Source organism: Neofelis nebulosa, chromosome 4 (assembly GCF_028018385.1).
Source record: "Neofelis nebulosa isolate mNeoNeb1 chromosome 4, mNeoNeb1.pri, whole genome shotgun sequence".
Classification (NCBI taxonomy): Eukaryota; Metazoa; Chordata; class Mammalia; order Carnivora; family Felidae; genus Neofelis; species Neofelis nebulosa.
In genome coordinates this window covers 143,259,263-143,275,491 of record NC_080785.1, presented here as the reverse complement: position 1 = coordinate 143,275,491, position 16,229 = coordinate 143,259,263, and the positions used below count along the sequence as shown (strand labels likewise).

At 38.8% G+C, this 16,229-nt stretch overlaps 1 protein-coding gene across 17 annotated transcripts in view; it reads right to left on the bottom strand.

The window, feature by feature from the left end:
* Positions 1 to 9,169, bottom strand: part of CFAP20DC (CFAP20 domain containing) — a 240,243-nt gene extending 231,074 nt beyond the window's left edge. For 6 of the 17 annotated variants that reach the window (XM_058726354.1, XM_058726359.1, XM_058726346.1 and 3 more), the window contains exons 1-3: positions 8,750 to 9,164; positions 6,710 to 6,799; positions 3,724 to 3,817 (exon numbers count right to left, since the gene is read on the bottom strand). In XM_058726354.1, the coding sequence (XP_058582337.1) occupies positions 3,724 to 3,817; positions 6,710 to 6,799; positions 8,750 to 8,770 (205 nt within the window). In that variant the 5' untranslated portion in view covers positions 8,771 to 9,164. Of the gene's footprint in view, positions 1 to 3,298; positions 3,360 to 3,723; positions 3,818 to 6,709; positions 6,800 to 8,749 lie in introns of those variants that run through there. The other 11 variants (XM_058726345.1, XM_058726347.1, XM_058726360.1 and 8 more) reach the window with 6 other exon arrangements.
* Positions 9,170 to 16,229: the final 7,060 nt, after the last annotated feature.

The window sequence follows — 16,229 nt, the reverse complement described above, 5'->3', positions numbered from 1 at the left end:
CATAAGTTTTTTTGAGCCACTGAAAAGACAAGTTGCTAACAACTGAGATGTGGCTGTCTACAGCAGTACGAGTAATTTCTAGGGTTAAACAGTCCAAGTAGAAATGTCATACTAGCAACTGAAACTACAAGTCTGGAGTTTGAGAGGGAAGTCTGATTTGGAAATAAACAAAAGCTGGAGTAAGACAGAGATGGCATTTAAAACCATGAGACTAGCACCGATAACCAAGGGAGGAAATGCAGAAAGAGGGTAAAGGGTCAGGTCCACAGGCACTGCAACATTAAGCTGGGTTGAGGAGAAGAGGAAGAACCATGAAAGGAAACTAAAAAGGAAGACCAGTGAAGTAGAAAGGGAACTAGGAGGATGGGCATCCTGGAAGATGAATGAAGAAAAGGGTGTCAACTTTATCAAATGGTGTTGATATGTTAAGCAAGATGAGGGCTGAGAATGAGCCACTGGATTCAGGAATAGAGAGATCACTAGTGACCTTGACAAGAGCATTCTCAGTAGAGTGGTGAGGTCAAGCCCACTGAAGGGTTTTAAACAGAGGAAGTCATAATGACATTTATTTTAGAAAGAATACCAAAATGGGAGTTGGGGGGAGGCCTGGGGGGAAACCTCATAAAGATGACCTCATCCTCCAGAGCAGCTGAAACTCAGATAAACACAAGGCTTCAGGGATGCTGATCCCAAAAGACACACCATTGGATCCAGATGCCACTGGCAAAGAAAACAGTAATTTCAAACAAAAGCCTTAAACAGAAAGTCCTAGGACAGACCATCCAAATGATAAGTCCTGGGACAGACCATCCACATGTCCGCACGTGACAGAGCTGCTTCTCATAGGGGCAGCTCCATAGCGTGATCCAGGATGAAGAGTAGCATGGAATTATTTATTTAATCATTTACTTAAGTCTGGTTAGGAAGGCGAACTGGCTATAATCAGATATTATGACCCAAATTGTTACAGTTTCTTAATGTGGACTATTTAACAAACTTAACAAGCACCAACTATATATGATATGCTAAGTCAGGCGTACGAAGAGATGGTGCAAGATTCGTGCACTGGAGAAGTGTATAATCTGATCATTAATATCACATTTCCCTTTATTTGATAAGATGTTAAGTAAAAAACAAGCAAAACTCTGGCATTCAGAGATGCTCAAATATAATTCAGAAATATCATTACTTAAAATGAAAAGTTAGGGGCGTCTGGGTGGCTCGGTCAGTTAAGAGTCCAACTCTTGATTTCGGCTCAGGTTATGACCTTATGGTCATGAGATTGAGTCCCACTTTGGGCTCCGCATTGGGCGTGGAGCTTAAGATTCTCTCTCTCCCTCTTCCTCTGTCCCTCCTCTGCTACCCTCTCTCACATGTGCTTTCTCTCAAAAAAATAAAAATAATGAAAAGTTAAACATACTTACTTTCATCATTAAACTTTTTTCCTAAGTACCTAATATAGTAGGAAACACATATGGGGTACCTAATGTCAAGTTTGCATAAATAAAGTGGATGTTTACTCTTAAAATAGGAGTATACAATGGTAACTGAATTAAATTTAGAAATGTTAATTGAAAGCTAATTCTCCATTCAAGACACACCATTTAAGTTTAACAACAGCTTCACTTAGAAGGTCATTTTATACTAGTAAAAATAGCTATAAAGTTCTGTTATCAAAAATTACAAATAATTAATCTTAAAGGCATTAGTACAAGGCAGACTCTGTAAACTGTTCCATTTGTTATACTACCACACATGCTACAGAAGAGTCAGATTAATTTTTAATTGCAGGGCATTGTACAAGAAATACATTAAAAGAGTCTTCTGTTTCTTCCAATTAAAACTATCATTTTTCCTTTTAAAAAGCAATTATAACACGTTAAATTTGTTTTATTTCTAAAAAAAAAAAAAAACTTACATAAATGTAGGTAAAGGGAGCTTGTCTTTAGTCACTGAGCCTCTGGTAGAGGAGAAATCTTTCTCAGATCCAACTGAGAAAGGTTACCAGAAGTGATTTGATTTTATTGATAACATGATTATGTGCACAGATGCTAAGGGCATTACACAGAAGTATAGGCCAACAAGAGACCTTGGTTTAGAACAAAGTCATGTTCCCGCAAATCAGATATATCCATCTCACAAAGTCAATGTCCTTAAAAAAGAGATGGACCATGTCTCCTGTAGTAAGAATAACCTACAGTTTCAGGCATATTTATTTCTCTGGCTCACCTTACTTAGTTCACCTCATTTATAAGCATATACATTTTTGAGGAAATAATTAAAAAAAAAACTCTACTGTTTAAAAAAAACAGGAACTATGAGGAAATCATAATTTTAAAATGGTAGCTAATTAAAATTATTTCAAAAAGATTATCCCTTCTCTTTCAGGTTCTGTTTCTTATTTTAGAAAGAAACACTGGCAAACCATTTTAAAATTAATCACCTTCCATCTACAATTTCTATGATTTGGTTTATGTGTTAGAAACCTAAAATATACATGCAGTAGCTTGAAGTGGTAGCTAAAGCAGAGCCTGTGAAAGTTTGCGAAGCTAAATCAAAAGGAGAAAATCCAGTACCAAGAACAGATCTTTTCATAACTTTTTTCTTTTTTTTGAGAGAGAGAGTGCAAGTAGGGGAGAAGGGAAGAGGGAGAGAAGAGAGAATCATAAGCAGGCTCCGTGCTCAGCGTGGAGCCACACAGGGGCACTTGATCCCATGACCCTGGGATTAAGACCTAAGCCAAAATCAACAGCTGGACATTCAACTGACTGGGCCATCCAAGTGCCCCTCAATCAATGTTCTTAATTGATAAAGGAACAGATAAGTAAATGATTAACATAAAAAAAAAACTGGCTGCTTATACTTAATAAACCACCTGAAATCTATAGTTAATAAATACATAGCATAAAGTTGATGAAAATCTGATTAATCATTTTGAAAAACTATATTTCTTACATTGCCATCAGTTTACTCAAAGCCCAATTTGATAGGTGATAGAGTCCTGAATTTTAACCTTGGTTCTGCCAATAACTGGGCTTCTGATCGTAAATTCAGGTGATCTCTCAAGGTTCCTTCTGCTTTAAAATGCTGATCCGAATTTCCAATGTAAGAATTGAAAATCTACTCTTTGGGCTTTTGTTGAAACACATTTATATCTAAACATATTAAATATTAATATTCCTAATGGTATTACAAGTTGATGTGTCATTAAGTAATGCCTTCTATAGTTTCTTACACAACTTTTTCTCATTAATTCATTCCTATCATTTAGAACTCCTGGGTTTATTTCAAAGCTTACCCTTAACTCTCTGATTTCTTGGTGAGGAGCCAACCTCAGTGTGTTCATTGTAAAAGAACCACTGTCAGGATTAAGAGAGTTAATAAATGTGAAATGCTAGGGAAATCATAGGCACATACTAATTACTCAATAACTATCAGTACTATGATAATCAATGGCTATCAAATAATCTTCTAAATCTTCTTAAAAATACTTCCAGATTTCAAACTAACATTGAAACAGAATATATGTATTTATATAATATTTATATATATTCAATACACATTATATAAAGCCTGGCAAAGGTTACTTCCTAAATTAAAAACAAGCCTATCACTTTAAGTAAACAGATGCCAGTAAAAATCAAACTAATGCCTGTGTAGTAGACCTAAAAGTGTAACTTTAAGAATCAAACGTTAAGCTCTAATATTAAAAATCTTACTTACGGATTTGCTTATTCTCCTTTGGTAACTGGATTTTGTTTGTTTGGCTGCTGCCTTCCAGGACAAACACAAAGCTTTTGGCTTCTTTATCAAACTCCTGTAGAACAAAAATATAAATAATGGTATTTGGCTTCTATTATAAAATTGGAGCTGCAAACCCACAGAAAAAAAAGTCCCAGAGTCAAATGACTTAAAAGTAGGCTCAGGCCTTGATGATACTTTCACCCTGAAATGTGCTGGGAACTGGACTACAGAAGCCACACTATGTCACTTGACAAATCCTCTTGTATCAAGAAACTCTTCCTCCCAAACTGTAAGAAGTTCCCCAGTTTCAGGGATTCCCGCTACTAATTTAGTTTCCAGAGCTTACTCTTCCTCTCACTTTATTTATGTATTTCTAATGGCACAGGCTGAACATCACTCTGTGTTACAGTACAAAAAAATCATCTACGGGTGCCTGGGTGGCTCAGTCGGTTGAGTGTCAGATTTCATCTCAGGTCACCATCTTGTGTTTCACGAGTTTGAACCCCGTGTCAGGCTCTGCGCTGACAGCTCAGAGCCTGGAGCCTGCTTTAGATTCTGTGTCTCCCTCTCTCTCTGCTCCTCACCCACTTGTGCTGTCTCTCAAAAATAAATAAACATTAAAAAAAATCATCTAACCTAAACTGTATCCAGTCCATAAGTTCCTTGGTGCCTGGCCATGGCTCATACAGAATTAATTATTGCCTTATTTTACTAGTGCCCTAATGTGAAGTTCTATGTATCACCTACTTAAAATCAGCACAAAGTAAAGTGTTAACAATTAAGGTAACTTAAAAAAAATCTAATGTAGGAGAAACATAAACAAAACAAAACCTGAAAATAAAAAGCCCCCTTATATGTGACAGTCCAATTTACATGACTTAAAGTGGGAATAGAAATTTTTTTCTATTTTTTTGAAGCAAATTTGAAATCTGAGTATAAATACCTGTTATAATATTTCACAGATCCTACCAATCTTCCATTATGTGTTAAGAAATGCATTGTAACTAATGGCTGCTAAGAATTAAATAACATTAAAATAAATCTGTACTGTATCCATCACAATAGCATCTCTCACATATTTGAAATGAACACACATAGACTGAGTGTATTATTTATTTCATCTATACACAAGTTAGGCATATACTTAAAACCTTTCAACAGCTTACCCAAATCATCAACACAGTCCATAACCCACCACGTGGTCTGGTCGCTGCCCGGTTTTTCAAACCTCAATCTTTCTCTCTCTCTCTCTTTTTCAATCCTGGCCTTAGTGGCCTTCTTGCAATCTCTTAAAAATTCTAAGCTCTCTCCTGCACAAGGAGTTGGTATGTGCTTTTCCCTTTACTTGAAACACTCTTCTCTCTACCAGCCTCACACAGTATATAGTTAGCTCTCAGAGATCCAATGTCATTTCCTTGGGGAAGCCTTTCCTACACTCCCTGCTCTATACCATCAGAGCATCTTTTAACTCTCATTCACAGTTCAGAGCTGTAGGATTTTAAGCAAGTTGCTTACTCTCTCTACGGCCTCAGTTTTAGCATCCAGAAAATTGGCATAAAGTACCTATCTCACAAGACTACCGTATAGATACATATAACATGCTTAATGCTGGACTTGGCAAACAGTAAGCACTCAGTTAACAGTAGCTTTAAAGAGTTTTCCATAGAACAAGGCCCACAGAAAGATATTCTTCTCTTTAGTTGTATAGGAGAGAAGAGAAAGAGAAAAGGATAAGGATGGATATAGGTTTTTAGATCTGGTGGCAGCAAGCTGAGATAGTTTCTATCTGATGGCATCAGTTTGCCCTGTGAAATGGGGTGTGAGGTCTTCTGGTGAGTCATTGAAGAGGGCCTGTCCTGGTTATAGGTTCGGAAGTAGGGGGTAGGGAGAATCGGTGGTTGAAACCCTGAAGATAATGAAGAAATAATCATTTTAGGGGCACCTGGGTGGCTCAGTTGGTTGAGCATCCGACTTCGGCTCAGGTCATGGATCTCGGGGTCTGGGGGTTCGAGCCCTGCATCAGACTCTGTGCTGACAGCTAAGAGCCTGGAGCCTGCTTCGGATTCTGTGTCTCCCTCTCTCTCTGCCCTTCCCCTGCTTGTGCTCTGTCTCTTTCTCAAAAATAAATACACATTAAACATAATAATAATCATCATTGTAAAGACTAAGAGAACATAAAAAGAGAACTTTCCAGGCTGTTCACGTTGAATTTATAGTATTATTAATCTAAGAGGCTATAGATATTTTCTCCAAAGTTATTGAGGAGCCCCAAAACCAGCTAAGAAAAGATAAATGACTGGGGATTTCAAGACGGTTAGCCTTCGTTAGGCAAACACTATGAAAGAACAAAAAGCAAGGGCATTCAAGGTTTTGCCCAGGAAGTGACTGAAATTACAGACTGTGGATTTTGGGCTAGAGAGGAAAGGAAGTGAAAACAGAGAACGTACAAGCCTAAATAAAACTAAGCACAGGGGAAGTAGAAAGGCCAGTGGCCTAAAGGTCTCAATTAGATTGAAGAACAAATACAGTGAGTAACTGAGCAAACAGCCTTAAGAACTGAAGCTTGCGGGCAGAGAGGCATGTCTCAATGTCTTACCAATTTAAGAGGCCCTGCAGTTTGCAGTGATAAGGTCCAGGGCGTGACAGTGGCAGTGGGGGCTGACACAGAGCCCAAGAGGTTGTAAGTGAAGAAATCAAGAAATTGGGAAGCACAAGGTTTGGAGAGATTTTCCTCACAAACACTGAAGTCACCTGAAACAGCAACAGGACTTGGCTTACTGTGAAGGGTTATGAGCCCTGTGCCAAGCCTTAAAGGACTGAGGAGTGGTTTCTGGGAGAGCTGCAGCCAACAGCATCATGAATGAACCAGTAAATACAGTTCTGAAACCTTATCAAGTCCCTTTTGTTATAACCTTCATTCTCATTTCATTCCAGGATTTAGGTGGCTCTAGCTTCCAGCACTTACTTTCCAAATCACAGAGGGACTGCCAAGGATCTTCCATTTTGCTCCAGGATTTTTGCCCTGAGCACTAAAGATTTCAACAAATGCACCTCCCTAGAAAACAAAAACATTAAACATGTTTAAATTATAGTGAGACAGTGCTAAGGAGGAAATAACACCCACCACAGAGTCTATAACCGCTGTTCCAGGCATCTGTCTGTTGAGTAGATCTGGGAAGAAACATTACCACTGTTATAACTCCTACATTATACCCTGAATGTACTTAAGCCACAACCATTCTGATTTGGGTCACCTTGGAGAAATGGTTTAAGGAATTTTTTTTCAAAGCACAATATACATTAAATTATGTTATACAAACCCTACAGTCTCTCAGTGTGGGGTTCCTTTACATGCCATGTATAAATCATGCTTACAAAACATTCTAGTCATGTCTGACTAAAGGGTTTAAACTCAACTCTAGAGCCAGGCTAATAAATTCTGATAAATTATCTGTGGCTACAAGCTTTTCAGTCATACTGACCAGAGCTCCAACACTAGCTTTGGCATTTATTAAATGTCCAACCCTGGGGCGCCTGGGTGGCGCAGTCGGTTAAGCGTCCGACTTCAGCCAGGTCACGATCTCGTGGTCCGTGAGTTCGAGCCCCGCGTCAGGCTCTGGGCTGATGGCTCAGAGCCTGGAGCCTGTTTCCGATTCTGTGTCTCCCTCTCTCTCTGTCCCTCCCCCGTTCATGCTCTGTCTCTCTGTCCCAAAAATAAATAAACGTTGAAAAAAAAAAATTAAAAAAAAAAAAATAAATGTCCAACCTTGAGAGCTATTTAACTTCTTGATTCTCCATCTGTAAAATGGGTTGTTGGATTACACAAGATAGTAAATAGACCATCAAGCACAATACCTTGTACATAGCAAGGGCTCAATAGTGTCAGCAATAATTATTCAAAAAAAGGGCGAATTCAATATAAAAAAGCTTGGGAAAGAGTGAGGGATGGGAGACAATTCTTATTCTGAGCATTCCTAGATCTTTGCAGATATTTAATATAATTTGGAAATCTATAAAATCTGTACAAGAAAAATAGAGAATCATTTCTATAGACATGTGTTCCCTATTGTAAACCTGAGAATATGGAGGGCCATGCTTATGTAAAAATACTGAACACATAACTGAATATCCATAAGCTTTAATTATCAAAGAAAAGAATTAAGATGATTATCTCTGAGGAAGAGTTAATTGCAAGAAATTGAGAATCTGAAATGAAGACTAAATATGCTTTTCTTTTATAGTCTGTTTTAATTATAAGCAGCAGATGAGCAAATCTGTCTGATTTTTGTAAAGAATTTCCAGCTTTGAATTATTCCCAATAATATAAAGATATTTTGGCTTCTTAGTTTTAACACCGTCACATTAAGACACTTAATTTCTTACTTAGCCAGTATTATGTGCAAACTGTGTGTAGGAACTAATTACTATAAATAACTATAACTTCTGGAATTAGGTCATATATCAAAAAAAATTTTAAATCTGAGGCAGTTTTTCCCCCCCTTTTTAAAGAAAACTCCTTGTACCTCGAAAAATACTCCTCCCCTCTTCCTTCCTTCTGCTTTCTCTGATTTTACAAGTTTCCCACAGTGGGCATATGCTTTTTTATAGCAATATATTTTACTTATATTACGTGAGATACCAGTGTGTATCAATAGTGAGAGGCACTTGGTAAAACTCAAGATTTATGGGCCCTGCCCTTTAGATTCCGGTCTAGGAGGTCTGGTTGGGGGTTTAAGATCTGCATTTTAATAAGTCACGGGCAATCCATACAGCTTGAAAAGAACTTGAGCTGACGACTGAACAAAAGCCAAATCACATGCCAAACCTTGGCTGCCTTCTTTTTTCTTTTGGAGTGAAGACCACACTCATCCAGTACTTCCTCCGCACCCAGAAAAAGACCCAGTTATGGGGGAATGGGAAGGGAGCTTTGTCCTCACCCCGAATGCGAACTACCTCACCCTAGAGGAAAATACTATACACAGGTTGGAGAGTCGTTTCGGGTTACCTGGTACTCATTTTTGAACATTCCCGCAGGGGGCCCGGGGCTTGGGGGGCACGGAGTTCAGGGCGTCCAGGGAGTGGCGTGACCCGCGGGTAAGGGAAGGGCTTCGTGCGTGGCCCCGACTCTTCTCAGCCCCTGGTCAGCTCCTCGTCGAGCCCCTGCCCCGCACCATCGCGACCCCCGCCTCAGGGGTGCCCAGGCATGAGATGGCGCAGCTGCCTGGGCGGGCTCCGGGCGGTCCCCTGGGGAGTGATTGTGTGCGTAACCTACGAAACGGGGAGCCCAACCACGAAGCCACCGAAAAACGCCCGCTCGCCCGGGAGAGACGGGCGCGCTCCCGCCGCCGCCCCGCCCCTGAATTCGATCGGAAAAGGGAGGGGCCGAGCGGCGCCAGCTATGGGGCCGCACCCATTGGCTCCCACGAGGCGCCTGCGCGTTGAGCTCTGTGGGCTTCTTGCCTATGGGCAAGTGAGACTACGCCGCCGTGACGTCGACGTTGCCCTGGCAACCTCGGGACACTCTTGGAGTTGTTGGACCGCCCAAGCCGTGACTTGCGCTCTGTAAGGTCGTGACCTGTGTGTACGGAAAAAGCCTAAAATGAGCCTGGTTTAAGAGCTACCACAGGTGCTGGACTCTTCTAGAAAACCTGTCGCGTCGGTTTGGTCTCCTTTATAACACCGTTAACTGGTAGGTTGCTGAAGGAAAGAGGCGTGGAATTGTGGAACCCTCACATGGCCTTTGGTTCGAAGGTTCCCAAACTTGGTCTCATTGAGGCAGTTACAGGGACTGCTAGCCCCTTTCATTGTTTCAGAAGGCCCAAGGAAGTAGGAGTATTTTACTCAAAATCACTGCACATGTTAAAAAGCCAAGGGTTTTTGCTCAAAATAATAACTACATACAGTATTTAGTCAGGCACTTTCCTAAGTTTAACTATTCAGTTATTTCATTTAGTTTCTAGGTCAGAACCACTCTTATAAGGTTGTTATTATTATCAGTCTTTGGCTCAGAAAGGTAAAATAGCTTGCCCAAGATCACATGGCCAATAAGTGATGGAGCTGATTTGGTGATCTTGTCTAATGTTGTACTCAAGGCTGAGTTAGCTCCTGGTATAGTGTTATTAATAACCAGGTACCACTCATGGAGCGCCTACTACAGGCCAAGTGCTTCACAGGTCTACAACTGTGTGACGTTAAGGATTAGTGTTCTTTCAGTTGAGAATATTTCATTTCAGCATTGATTAGGAATTTACTCAAGGACATGATGTTACTTTTTAGTTATGACTAAGCCTGATACTCTAATTCACCGAAAAGTCTTAACTATTTGTGTCCCCTACAGTATGCCACCCACTGTGAATCATGCACAGCATGAGAAAATGAATGCTGTCTGGACTTGCTCCTTATCAAGTCTAAGAAAACTGATAAGGAACAAACTTGTTTCAACACACTAAGTCTAACACTAGGTGTGTACACAGGCAGAGGTGAGGCTGCCACATAATGTTGCAGTAAAAATATCTAGAGTCCAGAATCCCTGATTCCTAGAGCTCAAACCTAGTTCAATAAGTCTTTGGTTAGATTCTGTGCTGGACGCATTGGGAATTACGGCCAATAGACATTGTCTCTTGTCTTAATAAGACTTGTTATCTACTGGGGACATTTATTCACTTATCAGATGATTCCTATGGTTGTAATATATGCTAGACACTATGCCAAGAACTAGGTATAGAGGAAAGGCCCCATCTCTATGGAGCTTACACATTCAAGGGGATGAGACACAATAAACATGTGAGTAAATAAATAATTACAACTTGTGATAAATCCCACGAATCTGGTGATAGGGAGTAACATTGGAAGGGCATATTAGTTTCCTGTGACAGTTATAACAAGTTGCCAAAAATTGGGTGCTTAAAACAAGACCAAAAATGAAGGTGTCAATAGGGCAGCACTCTCTTTGGAAGCTTTAGAGGACAATCTGCTCCTTGCTTCTTCCAGCGTCTTGTGGATTTTAGCATTCCTTGACTTGTGACTGCATCTCTCCGGTCTCTGCCTCCATGGTCACAATGAATACCTTTTCTTTTTTTGTGTGTATATCTTCTCTCAGTATCTCTTACAAGGACTATTATGATGACATCTAGGACTCACTTGGATAATTCAGGTTTATCTCTTTATTGCATGATCCTTAACTTAGTCACATCTGCAAGACCTGTTTTCCAGATAAGGAAACATTCACACCTTCCAAGGGGTAGATGTGGGCATCTTGGGGGTTGAGAGGAGGTCCAATTTTTTGGCCTGACACAAATGGTGACTTTCACTATAATACAAAGAAGTTTTAGATAAGTGCCTTAAGAGAAGCAAAAAGTCAGTGTGAGTACAGGGGGAATCCAGGAGACATCTTAAGGCTTTTAACAATCTACCTGGGTCACTGAAAAGCATGTTGTAACAACAAAGCTGAAGAGAAACTCACAACTTTGTCCTGTGTTATTTTCTTTCTCTCCTTATCATTATCTGTATTTATTTGTTTATATGTTTATCATCTGTCTTAAGTTATTAGAAGGTAAATTTGATGAGGGCAAGGATTTTTTTCTATGTTCATCATTATATTTCATCTTCTAGAGTAGTGCTTGGCACATAATAAGTGTTTTGTAAACACATATTTATTGATTGAATTAAAGGAACCTTGTCCTTTCAAATTCACCATGTCCAAAATAAAACTTCTCCAGACCTGGGCCTTTTCCATGCTTCCCACTCTCACTAATACCACAGTGCCTCCTGTATCCTCTCTTCCTGTGGCATAGCAGCCTCCAAGATGGCCTCCACTGATCCACATCTTCTGGTATGTTTGTCCTCTGTGTAATCTCCCCTGGGAAGTGTACTGGACCTAGCGACTCACTCTAATGAATATAGTATGGTGCTGTTAGGTCATTTCCAAGAGTAGGTTACAAAAAGATATGATTTCCTTCTTGCTCAGCTGCTTTTACTCCCTTGCTCTTGTTCTTCTCCCTACTTCTGTCCTTATACAAAGAAATCAAGTTTCAATATTGTGAGTACCCCTGGAGAGGTCCATGTTGCAGGGAACTGATGTCTCCAGCCAAAAGTCAGTGAAGACTTTAGGCCTGTCAGCAGTCACATGAGTTAGGTTTAGAAGGGAATCCTTCCCTGGTCAAGCCTTGAGGTAAATGCATCCCTGGTCAGTGCTTTCACTGCAGCCTTATGACTAAGCCAGAGTCAGAGGCATCCAGCTAAGTCATATCCTAATTTTTGACCCACAGAAATTATGAGGTATTTATTGTACACTAAATTTTAGGGTAATTTTTTTACATAGTAATAGATAAATAATACACTCCCATACCAATCCATCACCTAAACCTATTTATCTATCTATCTTTCCTCCATTGTAGTCTCTACTCGGATTTACCTATGATTTGCTCTTCCCTGAACTACTATGATAGCCTCCTAATTCACACACCATGTTGGCTTCCCTTCAAACCCATCTGCACATTGCAGAGTCATATTTATAACACACAAATTCAGTCATATCAGTCTCTTGCTTCTAACCCTTTTGTGACTATAAACCTGTCTTCCTTTCCAGGTTCAATATATACAATATTCAGCCCCCTTCATTTCAGTTTCTTTTAGTTCTTCATGTTCAACATGTGTGCTTCCACTGTAGGGTGCTGATATGTTCTTTTAAATAGATTACTTTTGCTCCCTTTTTTCTTTGGTTAAGGCCTACTTCTGTCAACGCAGAGTTTAGATCAGGGGTTCCTTTCTCAGGGACACCTCTGATTTCCCTGACTTGATCAGATCCCCCTATTTATAAGTTCTCATAACATCTTAGTACTTAGCATTACTGAAATAATTGAAATTTTGTTGTGTTTATAATATTGGCCATCTCTGTTGGCCAGGAGTCCAACAGGAGAGCAGGGACCATACCTGTTTTGTTTACCCTTGCATTCCTAGGGCCTAGTATACTAGCTCAACCTTGTACCTGGTATAACAAAACATTAGTTCCCCTGGATGAGTGAATGAGGGAGGGAGGAGATGAAGGATGAATATAATCTTAAAAGACAGGCATAGCCTTTGGTGTAGAGAAAACAAGAAGAAAGCAGTTGAAAATATGTTAAAGTAAATGGGTGAATTAATAATCTCAGTTTATTGATGGAAAAGCTAGTTATGGAGGTGATTAATCATAGTGCATCAGTAAGTCTCTTTACTCAGGTGTTTTTTTGTTATTTTATCACTGGTTTATTCAATTTAAGGCTAGAAGAAACCAGTATCATTTACTTCAATCTCCCTATCTCCTTGAGAGAAAGTAATTGTCCACTGTCCAGTTGCCCAGGGATTGAGTCATTGGATCATTTCCTGACCCTCCTAACTCCAACAAGTTCAGGAGATTTATAATTGGACTTTGATTAGCAAATAAGGGATAGGGCCTGCCAGGCAATAGGCATTTCAAAGACTGCCTGACTCAGATCAAAGTTGTTTTGTCTCTGGTGAAATCTACCCTTACCAGTGATAGTGGTGTCTATAAAGCAAAATTAGAGTGTGTACTACTTTAACAATATGAACTCAAAATGAGAGCTAGGAAGAGACCCAATTTCACAATATCAGATGTTCTTGTTTGATCTGGATGAATGCAAGCCCATGACTAAACTCTTGGATTTGGCTATGACTTTAAGAATGGCTACCAAAATTCAGCTCTGACACCAAAAACAAAAAAATAAACTAAAACAAACTTGGCTTAAGCCAAGTTATTTATGTACATTATACAGTGAAACATTTTCTCTAATTTCTACAGTTTTTAAAGAAGTCAGTACATTTTGTAATTGTGCTAAATTGATTAACTTAATTTGACAACCTTAAGAATTAGGCACTATACAAGCTTTAAAGCGTTTGTCTTTGTTCTACAAAGAAAGCAATTTGGTGGTATATTTAATGTTATTAAAGGATATTGGATGACATTTAAAATGGAATAGACTACTGTTTTTGAGGGTGGTGGAATCTTTGTCAATGTAGTCCTTCAAGTTATATGCTATGATTATCAATTTGACAAGAAATAGTATTCTTTCGAACTAAGAATATACAGTATTTCCTACAATATATTTGTAGCTTATATTTTGTTTGCAGTTCATAATCAAATTATTTGGCATAATGGGAAGGAAAAGATACTGGTTTGATGATCAAAGTTTGTTTTGCTACACAATAATCTAGAAATATTTACTACTTGAAGAGTTATTTTATTCTATTTCCACATTATGGAATAACCTTATGAATAACAATAATGCCAAGTTGATAGAATAATTTAAAAACTGTGACTATTTTATAGTTAAAGTAAGTGGAGAAAAATTAGTGATACCTGAGTCATCCATCTGACTTTTGATTTGAGAGTAGTGATGTCTTCTTTTTTCAAGAAGGTGGGGTGTAGGGAACTATTTTGAGGGTTTTACTGTTGATAGATTTTTTTTCCCCCTCTCTGGTCGATTAGGTTCTAATGACACTTTCCTGCCTATACCTTTAGATGACCAAATACTTCAAAATTCATGTATTAACTTGAAATTTCCCAAACTAGCTACTACCTGATGATTTTCTCAGGGGGAAAAAAAAACTATTCCAGTAGTTGAATATTTAGGTATAAATACTTCTCTAAGATAGTTTTATAGAATAAGCACTTAGGTTTAGAAAAATGAATATAGTTGTAAAATGCATCTTTGAAAAGATTAAATGAAGTGAGCTGATATTTTTTTTCTTTTGTTTTAATTATTTATTTTTAAATTTACATCCAAGTTAGTTAGCATATAGTGTAACAATGATTTCAGGAGTAGATTCCTTAATACCCCTTGCCCATTTAGCCCATGTCCCCTCCCACAACCCCTCCAGCAACCCTCAGTTTGTTCTCTATATTTAAGAGTTTTTTATGTTTTGTCCCCCTCCCTGTTTTTATATTATTTTATATTATTTATATTATATTTATATTTATATTATTTTTGCTCCGCTTACCTTATGTTCATCTGTTTTGTATCTTAAGGTCCTCACATGAGTGAAGTCATATGATATTTGTCTTTCTCTGACTAATTTCGCTTAGCATAATGCCCTCTAGTTCCAGCCACGTAGTTGCAAAGGCAAAATTTCATTCTTTTTGATTGCCGAGTAATACTCCATTGTATATACGTACCACTTCTTCTTTATCCATTCTTCCATCAATGGACATTTGGGCTCTTTCCATACTTTGGCTATTGTTGACAGCACTGCTATAAACATTGGGGTACATGTGCCCCTTCAAAACCGCACACCTGTATCCCTTGGATAAATACCTAGTAGTGCAGTTGTGGGATCGTAGGGTAGTTCTATTTTTAATTTTTTGAGGAACCTCCATACTGTTTTCCAGAGTGGCTGCATCAGTTTGCATTCCCACCAGCAGTGCAGAAGAGATCCTCTTTCTTCGCATCCTCACCAACATCTGTTGTTGCCTGAGTTGTTAGTGTTAGCCATTCTGACAGGTGTGAGGGGGTATCTCATTGTGGTTTTGATTTGTATTTCCTTGATGATGAGTGATGTGGAGCATTTTTTCATGTGTCGCTTGGCCATCTGGATGTCTTCTTTGGAGAAGTGTCTATTCATGTCTTTTGTCCATTTCTTCACTGGATTATTTGTTTTTTGGGTGTTGAGTTTGGTAAGTTCTCTATAGATTTTGGATACTAACCCTTTATCTGATATGTTGTTTGCAAATATCTTCTCCCATTCTGTCAGTTGCGTTTTAGTTTTGCTGATAGTTTCCTTTGCTGTGCAGAAGCTTTTTATTTTGAGGTCCCAATAGATCATTTTTGCTTTTGTTTCCCTTGCCTCCAGAGACGTGTTGAGTAAGAAATTGCTGCGACTGATGTCAAAGAGGTTTTTGCCGTCTTTCTCCTTGAGGATTTTGATGGCTTCCTGTCTTACATTTAGGTCTTTCATCCATTTTGAGTTTATTTTTGTGTACGGTGTAAGAAAGTGTTCCAGGTTCATTTTTCTGCATGTTGCTGTCCAGTTTTCCCAGCACCAGTTGCTGAAGAGACTGTCTTTAGTCCATTGTATATTCTTTCCTGCTTTGTCAAAGATTAGTTGGCCATACATTTGTGGATCTATTTCTGGGTTCTCTATTCTGTTCCATTGATCTGAGTGTCTGTTTTTGTGCCAGTACCATACTGTCTTGATGATTACAGCTGTGTAATACATCTTGAAGTCCAGGATTGTCATGCCTCCAGCTTTGGTTTTCTTTTTCAAGATTGCTTGGGTATTCAGGGTCTTTTCTGGTTCCATACAAATTTTAGGATTGTTTGTTCTAGCTCTGTGAAGGATGCTGGTGTTATTTTGATAGGGATTGCATTGAATATCTAGATTGCTTTGGGTTGTATTGACATTTTAACAATATTTGTTCTTCCAATCCAGGAGCATGGACTATTTTTCCATTTTTTTGTGTTTTTTTCAATTTCTTTCATAAGCTTTCTATA